At 47.5% G+C, this 9,157-nt stretch overlaps 1 protein-coding gene across 1 annotated transcript in view; it reads right to left on the bottom strand.

The window, feature by feature from the left end:
• LOC121922602 (HLA class II histocompatibility antigen, DM alpha chain) overlaps positions 1 to 7,387 on the bottom strand; it is an 11,159-nt gene extending 3,772 nt beyond the window's left edge. The window contains exons 1-3 of the mRNA XM_042452218.1: positions 7,265 to 7,387; positions 6,088 to 6,354; positions 2,768 to 3,058 (exon numbers count right to left, since the gene is read on the bottom strand). Of these exons, the coding sequence (XP_042308152.1) occupies positions 2,768 to 3,058; positions 6,088 to 6,354; positions 7,265 to 7,358 (652 nt within the window). The 5' untranslated portion in view covers positions 7,359 to 7,387. The remainder of the gene's footprint in view (positions 1 to 2,767; positions 3,059 to 6,087; positions 6,355 to 7,264) is intronic.
• Between the last annotated feature and the right edge of the window lie 1,770 nt (positions 7,388 to 9,157).

Genomic DNA, 9,157 nt, shown 5'->3' on the forward strand with positions numbered 1-9,157 from the left:
CGTATCACCCTCTAACCGTCTTTTCTCCAGGCTAAACATCCCCAGCCCCTCAGTCCTTTTCCTCATAGGGCTTCATGGTTTCCAGACCCTCACCATAGTCGTCCTCCTTTGGACACATGCTCCAGATTCTCAATGTCCTTTTTTTAATTGTGGGGCCCAGAACGTGGACACAAATATTCCAGGTGGGGCTGACCAGACGAGAATAGAGTTGCACTATTACTTCCTTGATGTAGACACTATAACTTTATTGGATCAGCCTAGGATTGCATCACCTTGTTAACTCTGCATCACAACTGTTGACTCCAGGTTCAACTTGTGGTCTACTTGGACACCTAATTCCCTTTCAACAGAATAAATCTCATTCAGGCCAGGTGTCCCCCATAATCCCATATCTATGCATCGATTTTTTCTGCCCACAAGTGCAGGTAACCTTAACATTTCCCCTGTTGAAAGTGTTATCTTTAAACAAATTTTACACAATTTATACAAGGGAAAAGTGGGTGAGTATCCCCTTTCCTAGCAACTGCCAAGGGCACAGGAGCCCCCCCCCAAAGTTTTTTTAATCTGGCAACCCTTAGAAAAAAGAGAGGAGATTTGGGGTCATCTGCTTTTTTGTGACTGCCACCGTGGCTCCCTTCTGCAGGAACCCTGGGATGTTGTAGTTTGATGAGGAACTACCAGAACTCTCAGGCAGAGAAAGAGAGAGACGTGAAGAACGAAAGAGAAACGACAAATCCACACGTGAGTTAACAACACTTGACAGTGGTTCAAACTGCATTGTTTCTAACCATGTGAATGCACCAAAGAAGGCTATAAAGTCCTTGCAAAACTACAAATCCTAGGATTTCTGTAGGAGGACAGCCAAGGGAGTTAAAGCGGTGCCAAAAACTGCATGTATTTCTACAGTGGGGGATACATCCCAGAAAGGCTCAAGGCCTGGCAAAAACTACAGATCCCAGGATTCCAAAGGGAGGGAGCGACAGCACTTAAAGTGCCATCAAAACTGCATTATTTCGCAGTGCAGATGCCACCCAGGGAAGGCAGTAAAGACCTTGTAAACCTATAAATCCCAGGGTCCTACCTGTCTCCCCTGGAGCCGGAAGGTGAGGAAGAGGAGGACGGCTCCCACGATGGTGAAGAGGATGCCCAGACCAAAAGCACAGGTGCCCGCAAAGGACGTTCGCCAGGAGTTCAGGGGTCGAATAGGGTCCCTTGGGGACTGCGGAAAAATAGGGGTCCCCATTGGGGTCCCCTGGGGAAGAAGAGGAGAAGAGAGGAAGGCTGCACACCAAACACTGTGTATTAAGAGGTTTGACACGGCTTCAAAGTGCCATGGTGCAAATTGGTATAGAATCCGAGATTGGTAGTTTGCCGAGGCCAGCCCAGGGGGATGGTGGGGTAGGGAAAGGACCAGGTATATCGGCATGGGGATCTGGGATATGTAGTTTGGTGGAGCTAGTTGGCCGTTGTCTGGGGAGCTCCGGTGTGCCCAACAGCTAAGTAACTAGCCCAGGATTCCCCGGTGTCAAACTTGGTAAATCAGGGGATTTGTAGTTTGCTGCAGCACAAGTCTCTGTATGACAAGAGGAAGGTTGTTTTCACTTAACTCCATATCCCAGGATTCCCACTGGACAGCACTGTGGCAGTTTAAAGTGGTATCAAACGCATTAATTTTGCAGTGCAGATGCAACGCGCCCCTTCCTCTGTAATTCGGGATTTGTAGTTGGCAGGACATCCCATTCTCCCATCAGAGAGCTCCGGTGCCACAGCAAATACAAATCCCAGAATCCCTATAGACAGTGTTAACGGAAATTAAAACCAACTGCATTAAATTTTACAATGCAAGATGCAACTTCCTCTTCCCCCTCCTAAAGAATTATGGGAATTGTAGTTTGGCAAGACATTCAGCCTCCACTGCCAGAGACTTCTGCGGCTGCAGCAACTACAAATCCAGGATTCTCAAGTTTTGTGCCAAGCAACTAAAGCGTTTCAAACAGCATTAATTCCGCAGTGCAGATTATGCTCCCTCTTCATCCGCCTCCGTCCTCCTCTGAAAATCCTGGGTATTTGTAGTTTTAGTGAGACATTCAGCCTTCCTGTGTCAAGGAGAGTGCCACTGCTGCAGCAAACTAAAATCCCAGGATCCCCAGGGACGGCCGCGCTCTGGAAATTAAAGCGATGTTCCGCAGCCAGGTTCGTATATGCCGAATATGAGAACTAAGAAAAGAAATACAAACTGATGAATCCATCCTATCAAGAAAGGTTAAATGGGGAATTAAGAAAAATAAGACCAATGATTGGGGGGGGGGGGGGGGGGAAATAAAGAAGAAATGGGGGAATGACCGGTTGATAGATATATAGGATTGCGTTGGGGAAGATAACTAAGAATAGGAGGTAAATGTTGTAAGACTTTATGATATGATCTCTGTTGTATTAGAAATGTGAGATAAAGCTGTAGAAACAGGAAGAGTAAACAATTTATAAAATTTAATTTGGAAGAGAATATGCAGAAAGGAAGATGAATTTATGAATCGGTCAAGAGTTAGTCTCCTGAAGTCTTTTGGAAGTGTCATGATGTTGAACTGTATTGTTGTTGTTTTGTTTGTCTGATATGTATATACGTTTATTAGTTAATTGTATATCTGTTTCTCTGAAAATTGAATAAAAATGTATATTAGGGGGGAAAGGAAAGAAATTAAAGCGGTGCTAATGTGCATTAATTTCCGCAGTGCGGACTCGGCCAGGGGCTTTGGTGGCGGTCACTCACCCCAGAAGGCCACGCTGGTGGCCGTGTCCCGGGGGGTCATGGCGATGCAGCTGTAGACCTGGCCCTGCTGTGGGGTGACCTCCAAGTAGGAGAAGGCCTGGAAGCCAAGGCCCAGGACCGGGTAGATCTGGAGGCCCTGGGGCCCAGGGCCTTCATCCGGCAGGGGCTCCCCGTCCAGCTGCCAGCTGAGCTTGACCGAAGGCGGGAAGAGGTTGCTGACCGCGCAGACCAAGGTGTTCGGCCGGCCCAGCTCCAGTGGCTGCAGGGTGAAGACCTCCAACTGGGGGGAGCCTGCAAGGGGGCAGAGGAGAGGAGGAGAAGGGGTCAGCATCCTCTGAAAGAGGTCGTCCACAATGGGAAAAGGTAACACAAAGGACCCAGGTTTGGTAGGGACACTCCTGATAGTTTCTCTGCTGTCCCACTTCCTCAGCTGCTTTTAAAATGCCCCGGTTTCTCTCTCTCCTCCTTAGCTTCCTTCTCTTGCAACCCTCCAACCGTCCGAATCTGTCAAAAGGAATCCCAGTTATTCCCCTGCTTTCCCACTTTCTCATCTGCTTTTAAAGTGTCCCTGTTTCTCTCTCCTCCTTTATCCTCATACCCTCCAAATATCTGGATTTGGCGGGGAGACTCCTGATTATTCTTCTGCCATGCCACTTTTTCAGCTGCTTTTGAAATGTCCCGGTTTCTTTCTCCTCCTCCCACTTTTTGTCCTCAGCTTATTTCCATGGCAAAACCTCCAACGATCCAAATTCAGCTGCAACCATCCTGATTCATCCTCTGCCTTCCCACTTCCTCAGCCACTTTTCAAATGTCCCAGTTTCTCCCTCCTCTTCCTCTTCCTCTTCTGTCCTCAGCTTACTTCCATTGCAAACCCTCCAAAAATACAGATTTTGCAGAGAGAGTCCCAATTAATCCTCTGCTTTCCCACATTTCCAGCAGCTTTTAAAATGTCCTAGTTTCTCTTTGCATAGAATCATATAATGATAGAGTTGGAGGAGACCCCAAAAAGGGCCATGCAGTCCAATCCCATTCTGCCATGCAGGAACTCTCAGTCAAAACGTCCCCATTGACAGATGGCCATCCTGACTCTGCTTAGAGATCTCCAAGGAAGGAGAATCCACCACAATCTCTGAGGAAGAAGTGTCTTCCACTGTTGAACAGCCCTTACTCTCAGGAAGTTCTTCCTAATGTTGAGCTAGACTCTCTTTCCCTGGAGCTTGCATCCATTGCTCCATTGTGTCCTATTCTCTGGAGCAGCAGAAAACAAGCTTGCTCCCTCCTCAATGTGACATCTCTTCAAATATTTAAACAAGGCTATCATATCACATCTTAACTTTCTCCCAGCTCCCTAAGGCGTTCCTCATAGGGCTTCATGGTTTCCAGACCCTTCACCAATTTAGCCACCCTCCTTTGGACACATGGCTCCAGTTTCTCCACATCCTTTTTGAATTGTGGTGCCCAGAACTGGACACAATATTCCAGGTGGGGCCTGACCAGAGCAGAATATAGTGGGACTATGACTTCTCTTGATCTAGATACTATACTTTTATTGATGCAGCCTAAAATTGCATTGCCCTTTTTAACTGCCGCATCGCACTGTTCACTCATGTTCAACTTGGACTCCCAGATCGCTTTCACATGTAGTTTCATTCAGCCAGGTGTCCCCCATAATCCTCTATCTGTGCATTTCATTTTTCTGCCCTAAGTGCAGTACCTTACATTTTTCTCTGTATTGTATTTCATTTTGTTAGCTTTGGCCCAGCTTCTTAGTCTGTTCAGGTCATTTTGAATTTAGATCCTGTCCTCTTGGGTACTCTGAGGATCTTCGTCCTCAGCTTGCTTTTGTTGCTGCAAACAGAGTTTGAAGTGCAAAAGCTGTTTACTCTCAAGGAACTCCATGGAGGAAAGGCAAAGGCAGTCTTGCAAATAATTCCAAACGATCGCTTAACACTTAGCAGCCCAGATTCACAAAGGAAGGTTTGCAAGGACTTGTCGCAATTAATTGATTGAATATTAATTTTGAACTTGGTCACCTTTAAATCAGTTTGGATGCTGTTGAAATAATAATAATAATAATAATAATAATAATAATAATAATATTTATTTGTATCTGACCTCTCCCTTTTGAGTATTGAGAAATTAAAGGGGAAGCCGGATAGGTAAGACCTGGAGACATTTATAACAGCAAGGAGCCTTTATTGTGTTTTGTTTATTCAGACTTTTGAGTGTGAACTATTTTTATTTTGTTTCATTTATTTTTTATTTTAATTATTTTATTTTATGTGAATTAATTAATTACTCTCCTCTGCCACCTTTCTCCCAAAAAGGGACCCAAGGCGGCTCACAAAGAGAAAAACATTCTTAAAATGTCACCACAAGAAACAGTTAAAATCATCTATTTAAAATAGCATAAAATTAATTAAATGAAGGAGATAAATTAATTTCTTTAATCGATATTCCTCCTTTCTCCCAGTTCGGGACGCAAGGCAGCATCTCTGGCAGAAGTCTTGTGCTTGGATATATTTTCCCAATCATTATTTTTATAATTTAGCTGCTTTTGGGGAATATATATATATATATATATATATTTAAATGGGACTAATTGTTTTAAAACTTTTGTACAATATTAGCTATAGTTTTGATTGCACTTTAAGTGAAATTTATGAGCCCCGTTGGGCTGCATAGGAAACAATAGGATATAATTAACTTAACTAATTAAATACACCCAAAATACCCCCAAAAGCACCAGATTCCCATCTGAGAATGGAAGCTAAGCTGGGTCAGCCCTAGTCAGCACTTTGATGGGAGACCCACCTCTTATGAAAACCCTGGTCAGGACAGGTCAAAACTCCCCAAAAGGCACCAGAATCGCATCTGATCATGGAAGCTAAGCCGGGTCAGCCATGGTTGGTACCTGAATGGGAGACCACCAATGAATCCCAGGTTCTGTAGACGATATTTCAGAGCAAGAAAGTGACAAAGCTATCTCTGGGGATCCCCGCCCTTGGAAAATTCTATTTAGGTCTAAATACCCTAAAATGGGCACCAGATTCCCGTCTGATTTTGGATGCTAAGCAGGGTAAGCCCTGGATAGAACCTGGATGGGAGACTGCCCATGAATTCTAAGTGCTTTTAGGCTTTAATTCAGAAGAAGAAACCTGCAGAGACTTCCTGGCCTAGGAAAATGTATGCCATTCAGGGCAGCAGGGACCGTGAAGGTACCAACACAGACCCCTCAAATCAAGTCAAACTCCTGAGGAAAGCTGGATCTGGGAAACGTGGGGGTGCTGCTGGGCTGGCACTGCCTGCCTGGCTCCCACCTTTGGCTTCCGGCATGTGGGCGCCCGCCTCGGAGACTTCGGTGAGGTTGTCCAGCGCTGCCTTGCAGACTTGGGCCAGCTTCAAGATTCGAACCTGGGGCGTCCGGTTCCTCTCCTCGGGCTGGAAGTCGGGCAGCCGGGGCTGCCAGGTGGACCGCGGGAAGTCGAACCAGAAGAGCGGCTCATCGTCCAGAGTCTGGGCCAGGCCTAAGAAGGGGGAGTCCGGCTGGCAGGAGAAGACCTCCGAAAAGAGGTGGGAGGGAGCCTCTGGCCAAAGGAGTGGGTCATCGGGGGGGGGGGGGGGGAGAAATCAATGAATCAATGAATCAATCAACCGACCAACAGGACAAGGGCCACCCAGCCTCTGCTTCCACTGTCAGGGCTGTGTTCTGTATGTCCTGCCTTGTTGCTCTGTCCATGGGGATGCTTTGAGTGAGAGTTCCTGCATGGACTGGATCAGGGCCCTTTAGCTGTCTCTTCCCACTCGAGGATTCTAGGGGTCTGAGAGGGCTGAGGATCCCATGGACAGCAGCCAAAAGGCCAGAGCAATGGGTCCTGGAGCAGATGAAGCCGGAAAGCTCCCCGGAAGAAGAGGACCAAGAGGACCAGGCTGAGGCTGTCGTATTTGGGCCAGATCATGAGAAGGCATGGATCATTGCAAAAGGGCCTAATGCTGGGGAAGGCGGAGGGCAGGAGGAGGAGGAGGGAGAGAGGAAGGCCCCAGGCCAGAGAGCGGGGGGGGGGGGTCCTCCATGACTTTGCAGGACCTGGGCAGAGCAGGAATGGAGGAGGGAGAGGGGGTCTTGGAGGCGTCTCATCCAGAGAGAGGGTCGCCATGAGTTGAGACTGGCTCAAAGGCAGTTAGCAACAACAACAACAACAACAAGCACAAGAACAACAGACATAATAACCCCCCCCAAGTTCACACACGCACACAAAGACATAGCCCTGTTAGTCTCTGGAGTCAGTATGTGGAGAGATCTTGCAGACCCTTTGAGACTGACTGAAAGAAGTTGGCAGCAGGAATACTTTCCTAGATGCATAAGTCTACGTCCTCAATTGCATCTGACGAAGTAGACTTAAGTCTAGGAGAGCTCATGCTGCCAACTTCTTTCTCTCAGTAAGTTTCCAAGGTGCTGGAAATTCTCATTGCAAACACTCAAAGTCAGCCAGGTACCTTGCGCGGCAGCTGCTCTTCCTCCTCCTCCTGTGGCCCCCCAGAAAAAAAGCAGACCCCCCAGGAGCCCCCCTAGGCACCGCCTGGGACCCATAGCGACCCCTTCTGCCCCCTTGAACCAAGGCAAACCCCCCAAACTCTGGGCTTTCCCCTCTGGGCAGAGTGCCCCTGCACAGCAGCCAATGGGCTTCCGGAGCGCTTCCCCGCCACCGGTGGCCAGGCAGAAGGGCCGGGCCCCAACCCCGGAGGGCAGATGGACCCAGCAGCAGAGAGAGAAGGAAAGGGGGGGGGGGGCAATATTTATGTGTATGTATTTATGTGTGTATGCATTAGGGGAGAAGATTTCAGTAAACCTAGAGAAGTATTGAGGGTGATCCCATGGTCAGAAATACTAAAATTGGATTTCTGCAATGCGCTCTACATGGGGCAACCCTTGTACCAAACTCAGAAGCTTCAATTAGTGCAGAATATGGCAGCTAGGTTAGTCACTGGATGTTCCAGGACTAGCCACATAACACCTATTTTGCAAGATCTTCACTGGCTGCCCATTTGCTTCCGAGCCCAATACAAGGTGTTGGTTATTACCTATAAAGCCCTAAATGGCTTGGGTCCAGGGTACTTGGAGGACCGCCTCTCCCTATACAATCCACCCCACTCTCTCCGATCGGCCGGGAAGCAATTGTTGAGGGTTCCTGATACGAAGTACACGGTGGCTGCACTGAGGGCGTTTTCCAACTCTGCCCCGCAGCTTTGGAACTCTCTTCCCGGTGAGCTCCGCTCGGCTACCTCCCTTGACCTGTTCAGGAAGAAGCTGAAGACCTTCCTCTTCCAACAGGCTTTCCCCCAAACGCTGTGATTTCTGCTCTCTCCCCGTTACATGAGCATTTTAAGCTAGTTATTGTTGCGGTTTTTAACCTTGTAATTTTTATCTTGTTTTTAATACTCTGATGTATTGTCATGGCTTTTTTATGTGGATGCTGTTTGTAAATTTGTACATTGTGTAGTACCTTTGTTGTAACCCACTTTGATCTCTTTGGAAAAGCGGGCTATAAATAAACAGTATTATTATTATTATTATTATTATTATTAAAAGAGAAGAGAGTTCAGGACGGATGGGACTTTCTCAAAAGGGAGATACTGAAGGCACAATTTCAAACAGTTCCAGTGAGAAAGAAAAATGGGAGACGTCTCAAGAAACCAGGATGGATGACTAAGGAACTTTCAACGGAGCTGAGTTTGAAACGGAAGATGTATAAGAAATGGAAAAAGGGGGAAATCACCAAAGAGGAATTCAAACAAATAGCAGGCATTTGTAGGGTAAAGTCAGAAAAGCTAAAGCGCAGAATGAACTCAGGCTTGCTAGAGAGGTTAAGAACAATAAAAAGGGCTTTTTGGGATATAATAATAGGATTTATTTACATGCCGCCCAATCACTGGGAATTCAGACCGCTTACAACAGATGGGATAATAGACGGTTCACAGCCCTCAGGCTTACAATCTAAAAAGACACAACACAAAAGTAGAAGGGAATGGTGAGGGGAGGGATCAGGTCCAGTATTCTTCTCTCCCTCTGAGGCCTGGACCAAGGCAGAAGGACTGGAGGGAAAGCTCTTCTTCCAGGCTAGCCCCGATAGAGCTTGGTCTGCCCGGTCAACTCCCTCGCAGGCCGGAAGTTGGCAGTTATGGAGGGAGGAGTCTCTTCTTCCAGGCTAGCCCTGGTGGAGCTGGGCCTGCCTGGTCAACTCCCTCGCAGGTTGGAAGATGGCAGTTACGGAGGGACGAGCCTCTTCTTCCAGGCTAGCCCTGATGGAGCTGGGCCTGCCTGGTCAACTTCCTCGCAGGCCGAAAGATGGCAGTTATGGAGGGACGAGCCTCTTCTTCCAGGCTAGCCCT

This window comes from Sceloporus undulatus, chromosome 2 (assembly GCF_019175285.1).
Source record: "Sceloporus undulatus isolate JIND9_A2432 ecotype Alabama chromosome 2, SceUnd_v1.1, whole genome shotgun sequence".
Classification (NCBI taxonomy): Eukaryota; Metazoa; Chordata; class Lepidosauria; order Squamata; family Phrynosomatidae; genus Sceloporus; species Sceloporus undulatus.